General features: G+C 48.7%; 1 protein-coding gene across 2 annotated transcripts in view; it reads right to left on the bottom strand.

The window, feature by feature from the left end:
* Positions 1-3,025: 3,025 nt before the first annotated feature.
* Positions 3,026-26,115, bottom strand: part of LOC136631797 (myosin-10-like) — a 150,640-nt gene continuing 127,550 nt past the window's right edge. For both annotated transcript variants that reach the window (XM_066606165.1, XM_066606164.1), the window contains exons 37-42: positions 25,923-26,011; positions 22,833-22,956; positions 22,150-22,358; positions 19,728-19,836; positions 18,504-18,676; positions 3,026-6,955 (exon numbers count right to left, since the gene is read on the bottom strand). In XM_066606165.1, the coding sequence (XP_066462262.1) occupies positions 6,805-6,955; positions 18,504-18,676; positions 19,728-19,836; positions 22,150-22,358; positions 22,833-22,956; positions 25,923-26,011 (855 nt within the window). In that variant the 3' untranslated portion in view covers positions 3,026-6,804. The remainder of the gene's footprint in view (positions 6,956-18,503; positions 18,677-19,727; positions 19,837-22,149; positions 22,359-22,832; positions 22,957-25,922; positions 26,012-26,115) is intronic.

Below are 26,115 nucleotides of genomic sequence, written 5' to 3'. Positions count from 1 at the left end.
GTATGAGATACTTTGTCACATGTGTCTGGGATTATAAGACTGCTAGTAAAAGTACAATACTGAAGTATTGCAGTATATTATGCAAAGAAAATCACAAGTTCAAGACACGTAGTAGGACTTGTAGAAAATGTGACTTTTTAATGCCAGAAATCTGTCATAGATGTGTCTGTGAATCCCCCATATGTGTTATCATAAGTAGACTGGAGGTTACATGTTAGATCAACAGCCCGACACACAAACATACGGATCATTTATTATTAAAACAGCAGGGCGATAATTTGCAAGGAAAAAAAAGCGCAATCCTTTCTTTGTCATATGGCTGTGGTTTCCTAGAAATAGGCGGTGAACGCCCTCCCCGAACCCGTGGAGCCGTCTGATCGCCTTTATTTTGACACCTGTGAAGCAGGTGAAGTTCCAGCTAAAAATACTTGTGGCCGGACATTTCTTCCACACGTTCGTGAATACCGAGCGCCGCGCGTCTCCATCAGTGGCAAAAGAGTATAGAACAATCTATGGCGGTAATAGAAATAGATTTTACAACTTGCAGATGAAACTTTGCTTTTAGAGAGATTATCTCAGACTAGAGGTTGGTGGCAAACGTGGAATGACCCCTTTATGAGGGTGGCGTAACACGGGACAACTGTTGGCCTAAACATTCTTCCATTGATTGATTTTCAGGGACCTGACGGTGTACTTCGCAAAATTAGATTAGACTTACCGGGTGGGAATATAAGGGTGCGGTCGTGGAGACTTCCCAAAAAAAGGATTGCCGGTAAGCCTAATCTAACTTTCCCTATCGTCTCCACGACAGCAGTGGCTGAGACATACCAGTGAAACAAAAATCAGGGTGGGACCCCCGCGGACAAGACTTTGCTTCCAAAAGCCTAGTCCTCATCTGCCCGAACATCCATCCTACAGTGTTTGCTAAAGGTAGGTGGCCTTTCCCACATTGCAGTCCTGCATATGTGGTTTATGGATGCAGAAGCTTGCTTTGCCCAAGAGTCAGACATTGCCCCGTGGAGCGGGCTCTGAACCCCACAGGGGCTGGTTTGTTATAAGCCTCTGTGATGGCCAAACAGATCCACCTAGATACGGAACTTTTAGCCGCTTTTCTTCCTTTATGATCTCCCAGGAACTGCAGAAACAAATTCTTATCCTTCTTCTACGGTTTTGTGGACTTAATATATTGCCGGACGGCCCTTCTGACATCCAAGCAATGCAAGGATCGTTCCTCATCAGTCTTCGGATTCTTCTAGAACAAAGGGACTATTATGTCCTGGGATCAGTGGAATTGAGATACCACCTTTTGTAAGAAGGAGGGGTCTCACCTCAATCTTACTTCCCATGTCTCTGGACAAAGGTGTTCGAACTGACCACGCCTGAAGTTCACGGACTTTACGAGTTGTGGTAATGGCTACCAGAAAAACGGTTTGAAAGGTTAAAGACCTAATCGATATAGAATCTATAGGTTCAAACGGAGGCCCTGACAGCGCTGAAAGAACCCAGTTCAGGTTCCAAGAAGGAACCACATTAGACTCTAGGTTTTAGTCTATCAGCCGCTTTTAAAAACCTAGCGACCCAACTCACCTCCGATAACTTAGTGTCATAAAAACCACTAAGCGCTGCCCCCTGTACCGTAAGAGTACTAGGCCAGAGACCCAGATCCAGTCCGCCTTGTAAGAACTCCAAGATTACCACTGAATCTGCCAATGAGAAATTCAAGCGCCTATTTTCACACCAGGAAGAAAATTTCTTCCAGACATTTAAATACATTTTATTAGTCGTACCCTTCTTACTATCCAAAAACATATCCACTACTTTACACAAAAACCCTGCCTAACGGGATGGATTATTCAGCAGCCACACTGCAAGATGCAGCCTTGCCACCCCTAACGCTTTAGGAGAATCGAAGGAGAGGCATAAACCAGTCCCTGTGCCCAATTTTGTACTAACACATCTATGCCCCTGGATGATCTCTGGGGCTGAGGGCAAAAAAATGTTTTTGCTTTCAGATTTTTTTTGGGTGGCAAACAGATCTATCTGAGGAACCCCCCACTGGAGCACCATATCCTGGAAGGCCTCTTGTGTAAGAGATCATTCTCCTGGATCCAAACGTTGGCAACTGAGGAAATCTGAACACCCCTCAAGTGGGTCGCCGATACTGACTGAATATGATGTTTTTTCGTTGTTCACGTTCTGTCAGTTTACGAGGTCTCCCTGAATATGGCGGCACTGCACACGTCGGATGGCTTCCATCTCCCAATAACATGGCCAACAGTGGACTCTGGAAGCTCCAAAAGTACTGCAATGTCCCGTTGGATTGGTTTCTCAAGTGACATCCCACCCCCCATTGGAAGTCTGTCATACTTTTGTTAACATAGTGTACTATATGGCCAAAGTATGTAGACACTCGACCATCACACCTTGTATGTGCTTGTTGGACATTCAGTTTACAAACCAGGGGTGTAAGTATGGAGTTGTGCCCTTTCTGCAGCCATAAAAACTTCCATAATCTGGAAAGGCTTTTCAACAAGAGTTTGAAGTCAGAGCTTTGTGAGGGCCACTCAAAATTGCTCCACACCATGAAATGTCTTAGTATGTGTACGGACATTAACAAAACCCTCTACTGGAAATAAAGGGCAAAGCTTACGTTATTGGAAACCGCTCTTTACCATCATCTCTCAACTCAATTTTTCCAGTAGGCACTATGCATTCCAGTAGGTGCGCGTTCTTCGGCATCCACAGATTTATCCATCAAACTTGCTATCACCCCTGGGAACACATTTCCATTGCTCTATAGTCCAGGGATCACGTGCTTTACGCCATTCCAGCTGACGCCTGACATTGTGATCTTAGGATTGAGTGCAGCTGCTCAATTATGGAAATTCATGAAGCTCCTGATGCCGAGTTCTTGTGCCGTCACCCAGTTTAGTGAGGGACCCAATCGTGGACAGGTGATTCTTATGTAGGATTCGCCTCAACACTCGACACCTAACTGAGTTTGCATATTCAACATGACTCCTCATTGTTTGACTAACTTTTTTATTAACTTTCAGGCACATACATACATCTCGTTGCTTTCAATAGAAATGTTTTAATCTTAGCGTTTGGTTCCAAGACATCAGAGCTTACTTTTGTATTGAGTTTCCTGTATCAGTTTTTATTTTTTAAATATAGATCTAACATAAGAAAAACCTAAAAAATATCTATGGGTCACCGCAGATATAACAAAAGGCTGCATGTAAAAGGTTCAAAACAAAGAGGCTCAATGTCAGCTTACGGCTAAATACAACTTATCGTCTAGAAAGAAAAATGTACAAGTCAGAGACAAACAAAGGTTTCAGGTGGAAGCCGTAATCCTGGAAACCGAGGAGGAGGAGAACATTTGGAGAAGATGTTTGACCGTTTCCTTCTTTCGAACAACTGAGTCTCTTCTTGAATTAATAAAAAAAGCTAATTAAAGAACACAAAAAAAGACCAACTGAACCTTCTCAACCGTTTCAAAAATACATCTTTAGATTTAACAGAAAAATAGAAGACTTTAAAAAAAAATTAACCTGAAAAGTCCCGAGAAAAAAACTCATTTACACATCAGAGTCGTTGAGGAGACCCGCCGGCAATGAACGATTTAGGAGCATTCTTCCTGAAGAATCGTTAGTAACCTTAAGCTTTGGATATCAGGCCACGAAGCTCTTGAGAAAAATTTATCTGAGCTGCCGTCTGTCAATAGGATTTACCAAAAAGGCAGCAATCTAGAGAGTCAAATTCTGTTCAGAAGATGGAAAACGGAAAGTAGTCTGGTCCAGTTTATAACCAGCATGTTTACAGTTTTCGAAATCCTCAACACAGCGACTGATTTCCCATGTGCCCAAGGGGTTTAGGACTAATTAATAAACTTTCAAGTCATGTTACCGTGTATCGGACGGTGCACCCTTCACGTAAACTAAAGAGGTTATCCCATGACATCCAGAGGGCAGGTGGATCAACCAAGAGTTGGATCAATGGGAGTCCGAATGATTGGATCTCTACTGATCGTACTCAACTATTCCCGCCTGTCGCCTAGACCAGGGGTCCCCAACTCCGGTCCTCAGGGACCACCAACAGGCCATGTTTTTAGGATATCCTATGGTAAGAACACTTGTGGCAATGTCTGAGGCACCGACAATAATTACATCACCTGTGCAACACTGAGGAAATCCTGAAAACATGACCTGTTGGCGGTCCCTGAGGACTGGAGTTGGGGAACCCTGCCCTAGACTAAAGCAAACTAAAAAATGGCAGACCGTGCCCTGTGTATGTCTGTAACAATGGACACTCACTGGGTATGTTGGAGAGTACCTTTGGCACACCACCAAAAGATCCCCGTACACTTGAACCAATGTACAAATGTAAAAGCCTCCTGTCACAGTCGGACATTCGTCATGGAGGGCGCTGGTGATTATCCACAGGACTGGACCAGTTTCATTTAATATACAGTGTATAAAACAAAAAGAAACCGCCGCTCAGGAGTCGAGTCTTTTTATCAAATGTATGGAATTTGCGGTATTAACCCCTTCAGTGGCAGGTTTAGGTAGTCTTCAGCACATTTCAACACTGATTTTTAGGAGATTTTCCGGGCGTGCCACTAAATGGGTTAATAGAGTCACTTACTCAGATGGAGGTGGTGGGGTTATCTATGGCCTCTTGCACTCCCCCCTTAATCCTGCTTGACCAAAATACAAATTAGTATCACATCACAGAATCTTCAGCTGCTTCCCTAAAAAGTTTTCTTAGCAACTCATTAACCAGACGATATAGGATTGTCATGGGATAACCCCTTTAAACTATAACTGAGAGTTGAAAAAACAGATCATATGAGGCCAACTGGCCACAGAGCCAATCTCATTTAGTAATTAATCACATTGACCGTAGTATCATGATTAAAGGGGTTGAGTCAGCTTGCACAAGCCCTCCCAGAATGCAGGGGAAACAGTTGGTCACCTCTGCTTTCGTTCTCCGCACCCCCATCAATCAGCTGATCCAGGAAAGCCGTGGCCACCCACACAGAGGTAGTATTCTAGGATGGCCTTTCTCATGAATGGCTGCCCTGTAATACCAGGACAACCAAAGTTTCACCAGAATAGGAGACGTTCTTACCGAGCAGCTCTCCGTTTTGGTTCATACGGGTGGGAAAAGGAAAAGGACCCAAGAAGAGGACCCAGCTCTACGCCGTTCATATGCCTGAATGAATATGATAGCCATGTTCTGAGTGTGTACTTACAGGTATAAGGTAGGTTGTCGTCTGCCTTTCTACAAATGCCTGTATCCCTTATTAAATGTCATGAGAATTTAGAAGAACGGAGATCTCAGCTGTCACTAAGGCACCAATATTAAGCAGCTCTCATTACAATCATACTGAAGAAGAAATGAAGACGTCTTGGCTTAGAAGTGAAGAACGTTTCTCAAATCCCGTTTTAAGGTCACCAAACAGTAAAATGACACAACTAGCATTCACCGAGAACGTTGGGCTCCCGTCTTGGCGTGACCGGCTTATTATAAGAAGTATTATCCTAGACAATCGCGGCATGATCAGGTTGGAAGACTGTATTTCGATAAGCGGCACGTTAACAAGTAATTACTAGATTAGCTGCCACTTGATATAAAAAGAATTAAACGTACATTTCCAATTGAAGCAGCAGGAAGAAGAGAAGACGATACAGAAGGGTCCCGGGCGCCGGGCAGAGCTACATGCTTCTGGTTGTTGGGCATGTTTGCCATCAGGATGCAATAAAGAAAATATCTCAGAAACAGAAAAAAAACACGTTCTATACATCATTAGGTAAAGGAATGCTTTGTGAAGCGGATATATTTATTTAGTGCTTGTAGCAGGCGCTTAAAGGGACGCTGAACGTGCAGCTCGGCCTGCCGGTGGATGTTACGGAGCCGAGCAGACGGACATATAGCTTGGTGGGAAAGATTCAGTAGAACTTGCCATTTTTTTTTCATGTAAATCCCAGCTCTTCCTAAACGTAGGAGTCCAGCGGGCGTGTAAAGAGAGAACCGCCACTTACTGCTAGGACCGCCCACTGGACTCTTTAGGGATTTTAGTCAATAAATAGGAAGTAATCCGGAAGGTTTGCCCACAAACCCACATATCAATCTGCTCGGCTCCGGCTGCTCTAGAACATGAAGCTGGTCATTCGCATTTTCATAGTAATAGGTTCCCTTTAAGCTTAGTGTTCTGCATCAGTCAGCGCTTATTGCTCCATCATCACTTTATGTAGTAGGTGAATTTGAACAGAATGTACAAGGCTAATCTCGGCGGCTCCACATCGGTCGCGCTCACATCATACATTCCATCGCCGCTCGATCGGAAAAGAGCAGAGAAACATTTTATTAGGACATTTAACAGCCCCCATCGAAACCGAGAACGAATGGAACCGGAACTCGGTGGGAGTTTTTCTTTACGGTAAGCGAATACTAAAAGCACTAGGTATTTACGCCCCATACGGTATAGTCATAGGTCTGCGTGCTCCATATAACCCCACCTCTTGTATCTATATGGCTGTAAACCAGTATTCTCGCACCCTGCCAAAAACTTGAGTTAACCCCATATAAAGTGCTCTGTGAAAATCATGGCTGAGAGAAGAGAGAAGGATTAAGTGCACCCATATGGAGTGTTCAGTCACCCAGAAGTCATTGTAATGGAGGCGCGCGGCCTAGGAGCCATGTTAAGGGATGCGTCATTCCGTTCGTTCCTGTTTAACCAGTCTGTTTTTAGCTTTAGGGGGGAGTTCTATTCCCCCCCGCTCTCGATCCGTCTCATCATTCGCGCTGCGGTTGTGGCGGCGCCGGCTGCTCCTGCTGATGGTTGGTTGATGGCTCTCCACTATTTGTTTCCGGTTCCTCATCAGAAACGGCTTCCAGGTTGTATACTTGACGAATGGTGCGGGTGGTAAGCTGAAGCGGTGCCCTCCTGGAATGCAAGGAGATCAAGACACACTAAGTCAGATACTGTAAGCAGTTTTTAAATCATTTTTTTTTAAGGAAATAGTCCAACGGCTGCGGGGTGGGGTATTATACATAATAATGCGGCCCAACATTAGACGCGTGGAACAGTTACACTAACATCCCCAATTACTGGGTGTGTAACCTCTCCCAGCAATAAGGTGGTAGGCTAACAAACATAAGCGTACTGTATCTATAGAGATAAGTCAGTAAATGTATCTATAGAGATAAGTCAGTAAATGTGTCTACAGAGATAAGTCAGGAAATGTGTCTATAGAGATAAGTCAGGAAATGTATCTACAGAGATAAGTCAGGAAATGTATCTACAGAGATAAGTCAGGAAATGTGTCTACAGAGATAAGTCAGGAAATGTGTCTACAGAGATAAGTCAGTAAATGTGTCTATAGAGATAAGTCAGGAAATGTATCTACAGAGATAAGTCAGGAAATGTATCTACAGAGATAAGTCAGGAAATGTGTCTACAGAGATAAGTCAGTAAATGTATCTATAGAGATAAGTCAGTAAATGTCTCATCGTTTACCGCTGGCTAAAAGGAAGTCCGTCACCTGCTTTTTAGGCTATATTCGGAATAGACCTCTCTTTTCTCGGCGTGTCTACTGTGCAGATATCAGTCCGTGCTACATGCAAACTAGCGGCAGACAGTCCAATGGGCGGTCCAGGGCCTCTTTTAAAAGCCGCCCCTATGAGTAGTGACGCCATGCGTTTCACAGTCACTGCGCTTGACCTGCACTGACGGCGGCACATGCACGGTCACTCCTTGGCCCGGACGTTGTGTGTCTCCAGCGGGCAGAGCCGGGGAAGTCACTAGTCATGGATAAGGCAGCTTGGAGACATTGGGCAGGGACAGAGGCCGGACCGCAGGCAGCGGTGGAGCGCCCATCGGACTGTCTACCGCTAATTTGCATGTTGCGCGGGATGAGCGTATGGACTGATATCTGCACAGTGGAGACGCGCTACATCCAACATAACATGGCTGATTTAATAGTATATTGCAAAGACCCCGAGACCGGCTGGAGGCTGCGGACAGAGAAATAGGATTTATGGGAATCGACTTCATCGTATTCGAAGACGAAAAATATGAGGAATAGGTTCCAGGTTTTCACAAAAAAAGATATATTAACCCCTTAGTGACACGGCCTTATGAGGGCGTGTTTTCTGCAGGACAGGCTGTGGTTTTTATCGGTTCCCGTTTTTGGGTACATATAATATACAGTAGAACTGTGAGAAAAACAAAGACATTCGCCCCGGCATTTAATATGCAGCATAAATCGCATGATACATTTTTCCCCCAAGTTGGCGCGATTAGGACAATACCGAAACTATAGACTTGGTTTTAAGGGGATGAAATCAACGAAAAAAAAAGCATTTTGGTTGAGTTTTTTTTTTTTTATAGCGTTCGCCGTACAGGATAAAAAGTGTGTTACGTGTAATGTACGGGTCGTTATGGGAGTGACAACAACAAGTTCATTGAATTTACTTTCATTCTTTTTAAGGAGGGGAAAGAAAGTGCACAAAAATGTTTGTTTTTTTTAAATAACTATTTTTTTTAATTCACATTTTCTATGTCCCTGTTGTGGACTCGAACCTGCGATTCTGGATGTAAATAGTAACCGGCAGCAGACAGGAATGTAGAAAGATGCAAAAATATTTATTTACCCCATCACAGGAAAAGAGTAGCGACGTTTCGGTCAAATAGACCTTCCTCAAGCTTGAGGAAGGTCTATTTGACCGAAACGTCGCTACTCAAGCTTGAGGAAGGTCTATTTGACCGAAACATCGCTACTCAAGCTTGAGGAAGGTCTATTTGACCGAAACGTCGCTACTCAAGCTTGAGGAAGGTCTATTTGACCGAAACGTCGCTACTCAAGCTTGAGGAAGGTCTATTTGACCGAAACGTCGCTACTCAAGCTTGAGGAAGGTCTATTTGACCGAAACGTCGCTACTCAAGCTTGAGGAAGGTCTATTTGACCGAAACGTCGCTACTCAAGCTTGAGGAAGGTCTATTTGACCGAAACGTCGCTACTCAAGCTTGAGGAAGGTCTATTTGACCGAAACGTCGCTACTCAAGCTTGAGGAAGGTCTATTTGACCGAAACGTCGCTACTCTTTTTCTGTGATGGGGTAAATAAATATTTTTGCATCTTTCTACATTCCTGTCTGCTGCCGGTTACCACTATTTATATCTGGACTGTATTTGTGGAGCCCGTCTGGTTTGGGCACCTTGACTGGCGTTTGCATTTATATTGCCGGACTCTACAAGAGGACTATTGTAGTGCTGCTGGGAATTTATCTCTACTTTTGAACCTGTGATTCTATGACCATTTTTGTACTGCAATGCATTATCATTTATCACAGGCCATGACAGACCCAAACCACATTGTCTGGCATCCGGTTACCATAGCAAGTCATCGGTGGAGGGCCGCTGACATCACAGAGGGAGCACCCCCTCCCTGTTAACCCCTTATATGCCGTGATCAACACTGATCGTGGCATGTAAAAGATTAACAGTGGGGATCAGTGTTCTCACTGATCCCTACTGTTGCAGCAGGAGGGGGCTGTCAGTCACAGCCAGCTCCCACTGTGGATGACATGGGCTCTATATATGTTTACACCCTGTTGCGGGAAGGCATTAAAGAGGTTGTCCAGGAATTTAACGAATTGGCTGCCCTCCATGCAGCCTGCGGACACCTTTCCTAGGATGGGAGAATACATCTATAGACTGGAGGGTAAGGGCAGGATCCCATCTAAAGAGGTTGCGGCAGATGGGCTCTGATGTGTGTGATCGCGGCCTACATCCTCACACCCAGAGTCTTCAATGGTGACCCTTCCATTCTTCCCGCCGGCCCGGCAGCTCACAAGTCCTTGGGAGACTTAACACTCGCTCCACAGCAAAACGATCCAACAAAATATGTTACCTTCTTTAAATACAGGGGAGCAAAAACTAAAAGAATGAAGCCTCATGAATTGTCCCAATGGCCCCGCCAAGATGTCCCTGGTCTTTCCCAGTCATTTCTGTACACTATAGGACTGCTGTGGAGAAGGCAGCCATGAGACCCCCATGCATGTCAAAATGCTGAAACTCCAAACTGGGCTTTTCCTAGATGGGTCTGAGGCTATATCGACTGCACCTCTGCTGAGGCACACCCTAGTTTTGCATCCGTGATATGTAATAGCGCCCCCTAGTAAAATAATAATAATGTACAATTAATGAAGACAATGCATAACAAGCAATCCCATAACTCTTTGGCATGTACACTGCATCATCGTTGGGCCCAGGAAAGACCTCAATGGACCCTGGACACAAGCCGGAAAGTCGTCTGGAGTAATTGTGGCCAGTTTCCAGGTTCGCATGAAGCCGTATCCCAGGGTACACTATGGGGTTCAACAGGCCGATGTTCTAGGTCTTGGGAGTGTTTTCCTGGCATGGCCTTGGACCATTGCTCATCTTACCACAATCCTTGAATGGTGAACACTACAGGGACCTGTTAGCTGACCATCTGCCCCATATCTTCAGGACGTCTTGCCTGACCACAGTACAAGACTCCATGCCATCAAGCTCCAACTCTAGGGAATGGTCGGAATAACCAGACAATGAACTCCCCACACTGCCGGCCCCCAGACTCACTGGTCTATAACCCCATGGGGCATGTTTGGGATCTGCTGGGAAAGGCTGTGAGATCTGCTCCTACTTATCCATGAAATGTGATGGAACTTCTGCATGGGCCAAGTTGAATATGGAAGATGTTCGCCACCTTGTAGAATCACCCAAAAAGATGGACCAACTGTTGTTGAGTAGGTGTTCCTAATGCAATGATGGTTGAGTGTGTAACTTTTGATGCCGCCGCTCTTCTCCGGCATCACATCACCCTGATCATGGGCATGCATCGTAATGGGCTAACAAGCACTAGAAGCCTCTGCTCTTAGCTAATGCCGGAGTACCTCGGGCTGCAGAAGGATCCTGTCCCCAGTGCCAAGTCTGCAGGGTAGTTGTGTCCCTGCTCTCATTGGACCCATATTGTATTTTTGATCACGTCTTTTTCGTCACTCCCTCTGACCTCTGCCACGTGACCAAACTGTCTGTCTCGACCCGTGCGAGTCCACCTGTGATAGCTGGCCACTTGATACTGAGCGACTTACCAATTAGCAGGCCACATGGGGTTAGTCTAGTGAGGGTCAGGATTTCTCCGCCAGCCTTGTGGGGTTTTTTGTGACTTGGTGACTGCAGGCTATTTATGCGCCCGCCACTGCTACTTGAGACAACATTGATGGTGGCGACCAGGAGATTCCCTCCTTGTAGCGGTTAAAGGGGCTCTCGGGTTACAAACTTTTGTTGGTCTATTTTTAAATGAGGCCATGAACAGTAGATTATAAAGGCATCTGCTGCCCAGGACCCCCATTGATCAGCTGTTTGCACTGAGCTGATTTTTGCAGGAAGCAGCCAGCTCCGTTCCAACTGTAGTGGTCAGTCTTAGTATTACAGGCAAAGTTCCCAATCACATCAATTGGAACTTTGCCTGAGAAAGGAGCTGCTTGCTTTCTGCAGAATCAGCTTTGAGCATCCACGCAGTGACCCAGCAAACAGCTGACTGGCACGGGTCCAAGGCGGTAGACTCCTGCTGATCTACTATTGATGGTCTATTTTACGAATAGGCCATCAATAGTTTGCAAATGGACAACCGCTTTCAGGGTGAAGATCTCGCATTCTCTGGTTTAGCCCCAAGTCAAATACATCATCGACCCATCTCCTTATTCATTACACACAAGAACAGCCAGAGAAATGGCTCCCGTGTGCGGACCCTGTATGGTGGCACACGGTACTACAGACCTGGGGGCACTTCATGTGCCGCCATATGGTGCCTCTGCAGGCACTTACAAACATTAACTTGATAGTTAACATCTTACATGCCATAATGCAGCAAACGTTAACTGGACATGTTCAATGCAACACGATGTGTTAACGTTTGCCCCATCTGCAGATCCTAAGCTATATCTGGGTGGGAGGTGTGAGCCCCAACGCATGAGGATTCTAAGAACAGAAAGCGAGGATCATGGAATATTATATACAGGGGCGTCCCTATCGGGCATGAGGTCACCTGAGAATGCCGCTGTTTGGAGGACCTCAGATGGGCGGCGGGTTGCCACCTGGCCGATTATTATTTTTTACTGGCCCATAGACAATTGCCAGCCGTGCAGAAACCCGATAAGCACTTCACTCACTCAGCCCATAGCTCTACTCCAGCGGCGGCCATTGCCCCCTGAACTCTCCCCCATTGTCGGTGTTCCTGCATGCAGACACTGGCTAGTACATAGCTGCAGACACTGGCCAGTACATAGCTGCAGACACTGGGGGAAGGGGGGGGGGGGAGGTCAGGGGTCCCAGACTCAGCAGCGACGGCCACCGGACCAGAGCTGCAGGCTGAGTGAGTAAAATGCTTGTCAGGTTGTTGCTTGTCTGTACTGGGGCCACTGTGGGGGTCTGTATTACTACTGGGGCCACTATGGGTGTCTGTATTACTCCTGGGGCCAGTATGGGGGTCTGTACTACTCCTGGGGTCACTATGGGGCCTGTATTACTCCTGTGGCCACTATGGGGATTTGTATTCCTACTGGGGTCACTATGGGGGTCTGTAGTACTACTGGGGCCACTATTCCTTTTGGGGACACTATGGAGGTCTGTATTACTACTGGGGCCACTATGGGGGTCTGTATTACCACTAGGCCCACTATTACAACTGGGGACATTATGCGGGTCTCTGTTACTCCTGAGGCCCCTATTGTTTTAACTATTACTACTGGGGTCATTATTACTTTTGGGGCCCCTATTCCTCTGTCACAATGTGTAAATACGCGTTGGGTATCTCGTGTGTCGGTGCTTTCGATGTCTGTAAGATGTGTTGTCTTTTTCTTGTGGGGGCGCCATTTCACACTTGGCCTCAGGCAGCATAAAGCCTTGGGCCCCGGTGATATACGTCATTATACGGATGTGGTGCACATAGTTCGTGTGAGTAAACTGTAACGTGCGGCCGGCGCACACGATGGGGGTAGTGGTCGCTCAGCGGGCGTAAACACAGGGGCCTCTCTGTGCGGCTCCTCATTAATAGCTCGGCCCAGGAGGGGTTCTGCTTTTGCTGTCAGTGGCCATAACATCTCCGACGGTCAGACAGCGAGTCCTTTGTGCTCTCGGCCGCCGCCAGCACCTGGGCTGCCATACATTTGGACCGGTTTCTATTTTCTTTTGCTACGGGGAGACACAAGGCTTTCAGTCATGTGAGGGACGGCCGGGCGCGAGGAGACGGCCAACACATGCCGGGGGATCAAAGGGGCAAAGAAACAGCAGAAATCCGTTAGTGACTGCAAACACTTCACACCAAGCACCACAAAGGGTTAATGACGCCGCACGGCCGGATGCAATCGCTCTCATCAGATGCGAATCTTCAGTGATAATTGGCTTTACAATCAGATCTCCAGCAGTGACGTTAGAACACTAGGTGGGTTTTCGGAATGAGTGAAGGCTTCCGATCGTTAAGAAGGATTGCATCGTTTGTGCCGTACAGCTCGTTGGCACGACAAGCAGCGAGATCCGGGCAAGATCCGGGCATCGCAGGCAGAAGACCAACCCGGACTATAAATGTGGTATATATCTGTATACCCGTCCTGACTGTCATGTGAGGGAGCGGCTACAAATCCCTGCCCCCGGTATACACTGACCGCCCCTTTATTAGCCCCATCTAGTAGCGGGTTGGACTTCAGCAACGTGTTGTGGTGTAGATCCCATGAGGTGATGAAGTCGTTCTGCAGGAATATCGGCCCCTGCGGACAGGAAGCTTCTTGTAGTTGCTGCAGATTAGATGGCGGTGCTGACATGTTCTGACCAGCTGACAGGAAGGGGTCAGCGATTCATGCTGCTTGCTCCAAATTCTGCCCTCCCATCCACACGGGGCAACAGAACTCTGGCTCCATCTGACCAGGAGATGTTTTCCCGCTGCTCAGTGATACAAGTTTTGCGCTCTTTTGTCCGCTGGAGTCTTTCTGTTTCTCTTAGACACAATGGCGCTGGAACTGATCGCCCGCTGTTATATCATCCGTGCGGAGGAACGGCGAGTTGTGCGTTCGGACACGTTAGTTGGAGCCCCAGCGTTATATTCAGCTGACTGTGCAGCCTGTTGGTCAGAACGATTCCTGACATCCTCCTCCGACCCCTTTCAGTGATGAGTTGTCTCCATCCTCAGGATCCCCTTTCACTGGATGTTTTTCCTTGATCGCGCCATTTTCTGTATACTCTCCACACTGTTACACGAGAAACCCCCTCCTCCCCCTCCCCACCGTTAGCAATGACGCCCCGGCTAGTCCAGCAATGATGACCGGCCTCGTTGGAAGTCGCTCCGATCGCTGTTTTTTCCCATCTAATGTGGATTCACACTGAAGCTGATCCACGGAAAACTTGTCACGTGATTCTATGCCGCACTCCGGGTCACGGGGGAAATTACCGTACAGGAAAGCGCCAATTGTGAGAGGGACGGGGGCTAATAAAGGGGCAGTCAGTGCAGTAGTTGTACAGTCTCATATTCCTCCTCTGATGGTCTGTATAGAGGATATATAGTATATTAGTCGTCCGTTCGCGGTCCCTCACATCACCAGACATCTCAGTAATCTCCCGAAAGCGGAAGTACCCCTTCAGAGACCCCGCTGAGCGGTCGGTTCCCGCGGCGCAGTTTGGTGTAAGTTATAGATTTTTTTAAGTTAAAAATCAGAAATGGATCCTTAAAATATAGAGGAGGGCGTTCAGTCCGGACTCTTCTAGAAGTGGCTTCTGGCACCTCCGGGGACTATGGGGGGGGGGGGGGGGGGGGATTAGCCGCTCGTTCCATTTTTCTAGTGTAAAAAAAGATGCAAATTTTGGCGGACACTTTTCTCCAATAAATATTTCTGATTCTGTTCCAGTCCTGCTCTGCGCTTGCTGCGTTCCCCAAAGTGGGTGGAGCTTAGAGGAGGGGTGTGGTCTCCATAACTTACACCAGAAACGGCTTAAATTATGGCACAACTCTACGCCAATTCATAGCTGGGGTAGATTTGCTTCTTTGGTGCATGAACGGCCATGAGGTGCGCCAAAGTTATTAGGAGGCACCTTGTCATAAATTAGGCCCATCTTATTCCGCTGCAGCATATATTAAAGGGACACAGTCATTACCTCGGAGCCCCATAAACTACATTACGGGGTTCAAAGGTGATTGAACGGGAAGAGGGGAGGGGTAGGGGAAGTCCGCGGAGGTATATTTCAGATTCCGGAGCTCCGTTCCAGCGCAGTGTCCCAGGGTGCCGGCAGCTTGACTCTTCCTCGTCAAGCTCCCGGCACGCACTGACTTCACGGAGACTCTAACGATCATCCCTCCCTGGACTCCCCATTCCACCACCTCTGAGCCCCATAATGTAGCTTATGGGGTTCACAGGTATTGACCGTGTCCCTTTAAGGCCGGCATAGGAAAGGAATTGGTGCTGCAGCAGAAAGGTGGATCTACACCTACTAGTAAGATATAGTAAATCTGTGGGGCGGCAGGAGGCCACGTCTGTCCCACTAATCTCTACCCACTTTTTACAAAAGTGACGAGCGCAGCGTAAAAAGAGACTTGTGGTGCGCTCCAAAGTTTGCAACGCAGAACTGGTATAAAGGTCTAGATAAACTCCCCCATAATCCTCATAATGGCCAATGTTTGTCTTCCAAAATTCATGAAGGGAATCCCTCGGGCGCCGCGCACCCCCAGTACAGGATGCAGGCGAGGGGCCCGTGTAATGGATGCAGGCGAGGGGCCCGTGTAATGGATGCAGGCGAGGGCCCCGTGTAATGGATGCAGGCGAGGGGCCCGTGTAATGGATGCAGGCGAGGGCCCGTGTAATGGATGCAGGCGAGGGGCCCGTGTAATGGATGCAGGCGAGGGGCCCGTGTAATGGATGCAGGCGAGGGGCCCGTGTAATGGATGCAGGCGAGGGGCCCGTGTAATGGATGCAGGCGAGGGCCCGTGTAATGGATGCAGGCGAGGGCCCGTGTAATGGATGCAGGCGAGGGGCCCGTGTAATGGATGCAGGCGAGGGGCCCGTGTAATGGATGCAGGCGAGGGGCCCGTGTACAGGATGCAGGCGAGGGCCCGTGTAATGGATGCAGGCGAGGGCCCGTGTAATGGATGCAGGCGAGGGGCCCGTGTAATGGATGCAGGCGAGGGGCCCGTGTAATGGATGCAGGCGAGGGGCCCGTGTAATGGATGCAGGCGAGGGGCCCGTGTAATGGATGCAGGCGAGGGCCCGTGTAATGGATGCAGGCGAGGGGCCCGTGTAATGGATGCAGGCGAGGGGCCCGTGTAATGGATGCAGGCGAGGGGCCCGTGTAATGGATGCAGGCGAGGGGCCCGTGTAATGGATGCAGGCGAGGGGCCCGTGTAATGGAGTCAGGCGAGGGGCCCGTGTAATGGATGCAGGCGAGGGGCCCGTGTAATGGATGCAGGCGAGGAGCCCGTGTAATGGATGCAGGCGAGGAGCCCGTGTAATGGATGCAGGCGAGGAGCCCGTGTAATGGATGCAGGCGAGGGGCCCGTGTAATGGATGCAGGCGAGGGGCCCGTGTAATGGATGCAGGCGAGGGCCCGTGTAATGGATGCAGGCGAGGGCCCGTGTAATGGATGCCTAGTTTTGCCATGTTCTGCCATTGAGGTGCGGTCAGTAACTGCCCCCCCAGCGGTGGACACTGCAGCCTCAGTATTTTGCCGACCGCCCTGCTTGTATATAGAAGGATGCCAATAATTAAAGTTTGCTATAATAGCGTTTATGACGGAGAGCTTTTTCTGCACGGTCTAGGTTTGCGCCAAACTAAAAAATGGAGTATTTAAAATCGGATGAAATGCAGAGCAGCAAGAAAATAAAAAGGGAAAGCGCCGGGAGCGGCCATCACTCCGACGGGAGAGCTGCGGGTAAAGGTGATGCAGCAGACAAGCAGAGCAGCTCACACGGCATGCACATACACGTACTTGCGTTGCTGCCGCTCTAATTTGCTGTTATCAGGAGAATAGAAAGAAGAGAATGGAGGTTAAAGTCAGACAGCAGAGGGATCTGGAGCCTCTGGACACTACGGAGCAAACATCAATCAATGGCAGCACAACGGTCCCTACTGAACACCCCACACACGGCCCCCGTCGGCCGGCTCCCACATGTCCCGATCAAGGAAACGGATGCTAGAACCGATTCCACAGTTTTCTATGCATTTGGCACATCCGTTGTGCCGCCACACAGAAAAACATTGCGTGTTTCCATCCGGCTATAGACGGCAGACCAGAGGGCAGCAGAATGATAGCAGCTGTGTCCGACTCCGGCGTGAAGACACTGGAGGTACACAACTGATATACGGGAACCCGGACTAACTGCCCTTGCATAAAACGTTTGATCGGTGGGGGTCCTGCTGCCGAGACCCCTACCAACTACCAACAAGGAGGGGCGGAAGCGCTATGTGTCCAATTTCTCCAAGGGTGTCAATGCCAACTGAACTTGGCCACGTGCTTCTGCCCTCTGTTTGTGATTAGTGGGGGTCTCATCAGCCGGGCCCCCAGCCATCAAAACTTTTTTTTTTAACTAGGACATGTCTGCACATAAGGAATGGAAAAGTACTTTCACAGTGTCCCCCCCATTGGAAGGCAGCTTCTAATAGTGAAGGTGGGCCATATACTAATGGGGAAGTCACCTTCCAATGGGCACACAACGCTAATTGCCAAAGGCAAACAATCCCCGTCGGTAACATCCCTAAAATATCATCTAAATACTTTATTATTCAGAAAAGACAAAGACAACATGGAATGATATGTAGAATAATGGGGGGCAGTGAGATGTGACCAGCAGTCACCAGTCAGTATCAGGCGTGTCACTGCATCTATACACATAGGCCTGGATGGCCAACTGCCAAGAGCCTATGTAGGGATTAATAAGTCCGCACCACCAAAACCCCATTAAATCTAATCTATAGCCCCCCGACATGTTTCGCCATGCGGCCCCCCTCAGGGGGAACACTAACCACGGCTATATGGGTGGCGCCGTTGAGGTACTTTTCCATTTTCTAATTGAATACCTTTTTTCCCAGGGAGCCTTGCATGGCCGATGTAAGACTTCCTCCACCAACATGGAGCTCTCCACAAGGGGACGCTCTATTCCCCAGACCCACTATGACAAGTCAAACGTTTTATGTATCTACAGTTGTTTTAGTTGTTTTACACTTTTATGTCGTCTGCATTATTTGATCGCTCGTACTGTACACTGCAGTACTTCAGTATTACAGTAGACCTAACTAATGGGGCAATGGAGCATGAGCCCTGCCATTCCATTCAGTATGTATGAGTGGATGAGTAGTGTCAGAGAGGTGAAAGCCTTCTTATCATGGAGGTCTGTGGGGCTCCGACGTCAGTAATACCAGATGATCATTTGGTTTGGATTTCCACTTTAGCCAGGGAAGGACCCTCCATCTTACCTTAATCTGTTCCTAAGTGTGGTCACCTCCCGGTTCATGGACTCGGCGGATTCCGTCACGTCTTCCAGTTCCCTCTGCAGGCGGCGGCGGTTGGAGTTGGCTCTGGATGACTCTTCTTCCGCTTCCTCTAGTTGGCGCTTCAGCTGCTTCATGCGGATATGAGCTTTCTCCAGCTAGAAGAGACAAGCACATTTCTTATAATCCATCTGATCACTGGAGACGGCCGCGGTGGTCTACACTAAGGGGGGCGGAATTCGATATTAATTCCAATATAGGAGTGCGCAGATTCAGCACTGACTCAAGCTGGCCTTCTATGTAGGATATCGATCGACCACAATGCAGCTGATTGTAAGAACGATTCCACCGACTATGGTGAAGATCAAGACCGATCCTTATTGTATGGGCAGCTTAAAACAAAGTCCTGCTCACCGCCTTAAGTGTCCCCCATCTCCGGCGCATGGACCACGGTTACTGCTGCTCCCAACCCTAAAGCAACAGGTAGCGGTCAGGTGCACAATGAGCGGCAGTGACCGCTACCGGCTGCTTCTAGGTCCGGAGCGGCAGTGACCGGGGCTCCTGTGCTGGACTGGAGGGGACACTTAAGGAGGCAAGCATGACTTATTGTATTTCCTTAACCACTTCCTGTCCCACGGTGCAAATGTATGCCCTGGGTGGGAAGCAGTTCCCGCAAATGGACTTACACTTACATTCTATGGATGGCATGAGCTCAGAAGTGGAGACTGCACCATCCGCAGCGGGAGCCAGTTATGGCCGACAGGCCGCTTCCTGCTGCAACAGCGGGGATCGGTGGGAACACTGATCCCCGCTATCAACCTCTTAAATGCTGTATCAATATTGATCACGGCATGTAAAGGGTTCACAGAGCTAGGGCTATTGTCAGTTATTGGCATCCAGGTCGGTTATGGCCTATGATCAGCGATAATGCATTGCCGACAGAAATATAACAAAGTTATAAAATGACATTCAAAAAATGGAGATGAAAATCCCCCCAAAACCGCTGCGCCCTTATAGATCCAAAGTAGGCGCCATCACTAAAGGGTTCCTGTAGAGGCTTAGCTGCGCATTGCGTATACCTGCAACTATGGCTGCGGTCAGCTGAAATTTTCCAACAGGCAGATGAGGTGACTTTTCTCCCCCGCGAACGCTTCAGAAAGTGAAATGGTTAAAAAAACCAACAACCAACCCTAGAATGCGAACACTTACCTGATCCTTGAACTGGTCGGCGTTCCTCCTCTCCTCCTCCACTTGCAGCAGGACCTCCTTCAGCCTCTTCTCAGCTCGCCGCACCAGTTTGTTTGCCAGAACACGCTCCCTGGAGAGTGAAGGACAGAAGAGATGGAACGAGGCCGATGGGGAGTTACATCAACATTCTGATCATTTCTAACTGAGCCGGAACCCAGATAGGGGGGTTACCGGTAGAGCGAGAGGAGGGGTTACCGGTAGAGCGGGAGGAGGGGTTACCGGTAGAGCGAGAGGAGGGGTTACCGGTAGAGCGGGAGGAGGGGTTACCGGTAGAGCGGGAGGAGGGGTTACACACTCTATCAATGCAGACACAAGCCGGCGGGCAAGGAGGGCCAGCGGGAGGTGACACCGTAAGCAGACGGTGATTGAGGGGATACTCCCTTGATTTGGCAATCAAAGGTTCACCCGATAAACATCCAGCTTTCATCAGTGGGGGGCTCAGCCATCACCGGACTTGTGCCGGCATCTGAGGGTCCCCTCTCCTGTTTTGTCAACTTCTCTAAGCCATGTACCCTCCGCTCAAAGACATTCAGACTACATACTAACAAGGCTCCTTCTCCACCGGTCGGCCTGAGTTGTGTAATGAGCGCCGATCAATGAGATCAGTGCTATTATATCTAGCCTTCACACTGCCAGATTTGGCATGTACATGGCATGAATGACCAACCGCCCCCCGTACAGTTCCACTGCCGTCAGCAGCACATCCCCCGTTGACACAGGAAGTAGTGTCGCCCACAATTGGCATGAAAGAGGTTTGCTTTGGCCGTGTTGTAATCGGCAGCACCTTAACACGAAGGTCAACGATGAGGCAAATGTTCGTGCTGATCATCAGGGTCTGTAAAAGGTGATTGGTAAGCCCGACTACTAATGCAGGAGCCGTTGATCCCCCGACGAATGAGCAAAAGCTTGTACATCCCCCATCCGTTCTGCGGGACGACCAGGCAGACGAGCGCTTTGATCTTGTTGATCAGCACTCTTCCCAGATTACCTGATCACTCGTCTGCGTCAGACCCTTAAGGCAGTACTTAACACTTTAGTGGTAGGAGTGTGCTGCTCCTGTCCTGACAGGTCAATCAGGTGCCACCCGCCATGGTGCTCCCATAAGAGTCAGTCACCGGGCCTCCATAACAGAGCAGATCACCTTGTCTCCACCACCATGTGAGCCACAAAAGAGATTCTGGGGGCTACATGTTATATCAAAGTTGCACAACAGTCAATTAACGAAGATAATGTTTGTAACACGTGGAAGCATCTCCAATATCAAAGAACGACAATCGGTAACTCAAACGCCGGACGCTACCATGAACGTACCTTGCTTGTCTCAAGTGGACCAACTCTTCTTCAAAGTACGTCGCCATGGCACTGATTGATCGCTGCGGCTCATGCTTCTCTAAAGCCACATTTACATGCAAAGATGATCGCTCAACATTAGTTCAAATGATAGTTTGAATGACAGTTTCAGCGATCATTGTGCATAAACTACTAATGCCCATTAGTAGCTTATTAGCTTCATTTGCGTGTAAATGGGGCTCCCTTCGCTGCATGCAGATAACAGCAGGTGGTCTGTTATCTACATACAGCTCCATTGATCTCCTGCAGGACTGCAGCTGAAAACAATGTTGTCAGTGCTCCCATGAAGAATCACAGCATGCGGTCCCTGCTATCAGCTGGCCGCCCAAACTATGGTTTTTATGCTCAACTAAAAATCATCGTTTGGCCGAGAAGCAAACGATGGAAGCATTTACATGCAACCATTATCACTCATAAGACATCGTTTGAACGAATTTTGAACGATAATCGTTGCGTGTAAATGGGGCTTAACTCAGGGGTTAGCTACAAGCAGCCGTCACAAATGAATGGGCTACCAAGCAGTGAATGGTCGAGGCCTTCAGAGTCACACTTTCCAGCAGATCTCAGCTTGTGGGTCCTCTTTGGTTTCCCTTGATCCACTGTAAGTCCAATGAAGAAGTTTAAGGACAACGCTGATCAAGTGGATCCCAAGCAGGATGCTCACCGAAGCGCAAGTGGACAGAGGTGCTACATATGGACAGCTCGATGGCAGTTCGCCCTAGTTTGTCCCTTTGTGAGGAGTCCCTGCACAGAGTAGACCAAGAATCGCACCGCTTGAATGCTAGTTCACCATTACGGCATACAATGGAAGCGATCTCCATCATTTCTGATCACTCTTTTTATAATATGCCGCAGACTGCAGCTTCGCTTTCATCAGTGCAGAGAGTCCAGCGAGCCGCAGTTTACAATCAGAGAGTCCAGCGAGCCGCAGTTTACAATCAGAGAGTCCAGCGAGCCGCAGTTTACATTCCGCCGTTATTTGGAGTCGTTTTCTCGGAGCCGCTTCTAACGCGGTGCGATATTTTGTACTTACTTTGATTCTTGCTCCATTTGCTCCTCCAGCTGAGCGATCTTAGACTCTAGCGATGCAATAGCCATCTTATATTTGGACCTAATGGTAGAATCCATCTCATTTAATTTCACTTTGAGCTCCTTGTTATGTCTCTCCAGCTGCTGACGGGCATTTTCTGCCTTCTGTGAGAAGCTCCTCTCTGCCGCCAGCTCCGTGGTCATTGTCTCCACCTGTTGGAAGGATCAAGTACTGTAGCAGATCTAGCCGACTTATAGAAGAACTATAATTGGGGTGGGGATTCTACATTCTGAGTGCGACTGATGTACAGAGTGGCAGAAGGTTGGTAATGTCAGGTTACACGGGACATCCTATCGGGCGCCGATGCCCGAGGGTCGTCCTGGCGCTGATGATCATCAATCAGTGGATGGAGGCGGAGGCGGCCAGGGATAGTTCTGGCATGCCTGCCTCCATCCACAGTAAACAAAGATGGGTGACTGCTGTTTACACGGCCAATGTCGTTAGGTTTTTAGGCATGCATAAACTGAAGGACACATGAATTCTCGTTTATTGTTCAGTCTGCGCACGCTTTTACACTGAAGGATAATCAATCAGATTCTCACCGATGGCGGGAATCTGAGCGATATGTCGGCTCGTGCTGAAGGCCCTTATTCCTCTGATCTTGGTCATTCCTTCATCGCTCTCACCTGCAGTGTATACTTCCTATATCTGTCATTAAGGAGCTCCATGTTACTCTGCTCCTCGTCCAGCTCCTCCTCCAGCTGCGCGATCCTGGCCTCCAGCGCTCGCTTCTCATCCAACATGGCTGATCTGTCAGGAAATAACATTTGTGGTGTTAATCATGGAATCCCTTCATGTCGCTCCCTATGTCCACACGCACACATGTGTATTTTCTTTGTTATATCATTAGATTTGATTGCTAAAAGGGCCCGATGCAGAGACTGCCCACTGATTAGGGAGAAGAAGAGTCAGAAGAGCCGAGCGCTGCACCCCTTCAGCTGTGATCACCGCTCCTTGGAAGTGAAGATGGGCTATAGAAGTCTATGGGCAGGCTTTCAGCTTCCAAGGAGAGCAGATTACAGCCCTCGTCTTTGCGTCAGCGATCGGCTGGGGGGTCTCAGCACCCGACCCCCACCAGTTAAAGCTTCTGACTTATCTTTCAGTGAATATAAACATTCTATCTTGCATTCAGGGGTTATAAACCCTCACAGACCTAAAGGGGCTTTAGCATCTCATAGAGTGATGCACATCACTAGGGACCCCAGCGATCCCAGGAATGAAGGAGACACTGCAGCGGCGTAGCGGTGCGCCCCCTGCACTGCTTTTTCTTGTACAGCAACCCCCCGACCACCCAACTGTGCAGGGAACAGCAGTAAAATCTGAATTAGGTCGGTTGTAGTTCGGGGAACGCAGTGCTAAAACAGGGGGGTGCAGCGCCTCTCTAGATCGGTGGCGTCACAAAGTCCTGAACCTCACCAATGATAGTGCTAGCGTATTCAAACGATCTGCCATCATATGAGATGGAATACTCTTTACTACATCTCACAGCTGAGGGTTTGCTACAACACATTCAGACTGAGCAATCTGTGAGCTCAACATATCTTACAACTTTATGTATATGGAGGGAACAATGATGCCTGGAAGAACCAATGAGGAGCAGCAAAACAATATCCCATATGCTGGATCCTCTGGACAATCTGTGGCATCTGCTGCCAGGCGTGGAAAATATTAGAGGGGTTGTCCCGCGCCGAAACGTTTTTGTTTTTTTTTGCATAGGCCCCCTGTTCAGCGCAGGACAAACCCAAGGGATGTGTTGAAATTAAAAAAAAAAATTTTACTTACCCGAATCCCCTCTCTGCAACTTCTTCCTTCTTTTCCTCCAAGATGGCCGCCGGGATCTTCACCCACGATGCACCGCGGGTCTTCTCCCATGGTGCACCGTGGGCTCTGTGCGGTCCATTGCCGATTTCAGCCTCTTGATTGGCTGGAATCGGCACACGTGATGGGGCGGAGCTACGAGGACCAGCTCTCCGGCACGAGCGGCCCCATTCACCAGGGAGAAGACGCGTAGAAGGGGCGGAGCCAGAACGCCTCTTGTGCCCGGACCGACCAGAAGGGAGAAGACCCTTCTGTGCAAGTGCGTCTAATCAGGCGATTAGACGCTGAAATTAGACGGCACCATGGCAACGGGGACGCCAGCAACGGAGCAGGTAAGTGAATAACTTCTGTATGGCTCATAATTAATGCACGATGTATATTACAAAGTGCATTAATATGGCCATACAGAAGTGTATAGACCCACTTGCTGCCGCGGGACAACCCCTTTAAAGACGGATTGTGTTGTGGAACCCTGGAAAGCCCTTAAAGGGGTACACCCGTCTCATGAATCCTATTTCAATGTGTTCAAAATCGCAAAACAATGCATTCACTCATAGGACGTTTCTTCCCAAAATGCCCCGTTCTCCAGATATTGATTCCTCTGTCCTCTGATTGTTTATTGCCTGCGAGACAGACCATCTCTTCTATGGAAAAAACGCGGAGTAGGCCGGCGCCTGCGCCCTTCTTTCATCTAAATCTGGTGAGTGCATGCACACGAGCTCTCAGCCCGGCCGCCAGCTACGGCTGCGTTCTGCTATGACTTCCATGGAAGAGGTGCTCAGGTTTCCTGGTAGCAAGCAGTAACATCCAGAGGAATCAACATCTGGAGAACGGAGCATTTTGGGAACAGACATCTCAGGTGAGTGCATTGTTTTGCGATTTCGAACACATTGAAATACCCCTATAAAGCAACCCTCCGCCCCCAGAAAAACCAAGATGGCTGCACTGTTTCTCCAGCGTCCTGATGCACATGGCCCATTTAGACAGCGCAGTTGCTCCGACTACTCATGTGAGCAGGATGTAGTGTGTTAGACCAGTGGTCCCCAACCTTTTCGGCACCAGGGACCATTTTTACAAGGCCCGGCAGGGTGGGGCAGGACATGGGCGCGGCTTTGATTATATGGGGCGGGGTTATGAAGAGGGTTGGCGTTTAGTGCATACTTATCATTTAATTATGACATTTAGAATGTCCTGGCAATACACACACAGGGCATATAATATATCCCCTCCAGCACACACACAGGGCAGTATAATATATCCCCTCCAGCACACACACAGGGCATATAATATATCCCCTCCAGCACACACACAGGGCAGTATAATATATCCCCTCCAGCACACACACAGGGCATATAATATATCCCCTCCAGCACACACACAGGGCAGTATAATATATCCCCTCCAGCACACACACAGGGCAGTATATAATTTATCTCCCCTCTCCCCGGCAGGATTAACTTCAAAACTGACCTAGGTCCTAACAGGTGTACAGGCGCGGCAGCTGCTGCTGCTTGCACAGAGGCGGCTATTCCTCCTACTTTCGGGACGCTCTGCTGTTTGGCGCCACAGTTCTCAGCGCTTCAAGAAGGCGCCTTGTGATTGGTTGTGGCGCGCTGCTTCCAGCAAGGACCATAGCTGGCATAGCAGGTTAGTGTGAGAGCGCAGAGCGCTGCTGATGGGGCCGCAGGATTGTTCCTTTTAGAACAAAAGCTCCCGGCGGTGCAGTAAACACCTAACGGCCCGGCTCTGGTCTGCGGACCGGTGGTTGGGGAGCCTTGTGTTAGACTACCAAGGTGTGCACCAGGTAATCCAAGAAGCGCTGCAGCCATCTTCGTATGTCCAAGACTGGACGGTCAATGTAAATGTTACAACATCTGCGGTGAAGTTCAGATACTTACTTGCCACTGACACCATTAGCCAGTTCATCTGCCAGGTCGTCTCTTTCCTGCTGCGCCTGTCTTTTTGCCCTTTCTGCAGCTGCCAAGTCCTATAACAATAGAAGTACATATATTACCCTTCACCCGTCACATGCTACATGGGACATACGAGGCCCGTACCGCTGCAATCACATGCCTGCAGATAAAGGGGAAA

The sequence above is a fragment of the Eleutherodactylus coqui genome, chromosome 6, assembly GCF_035609145.1.
Source record: "Eleutherodactylus coqui strain aEleCoq1 chromosome 6, aEleCoq1.hap1, whole genome shotgun sequence".
Taxonomy (NCBI): Eukaryota; Metazoa; Chordata; class Amphibia; order Anura; family Eleutherodactylidae; genus Eleutherodactylus; species Eleutherodactylus coqui.
The sequence above is the reverse complement of the archived record's forward strand: the minus strand, read 5'-3'. Positions and strand labels throughout refer to the sequence as shown.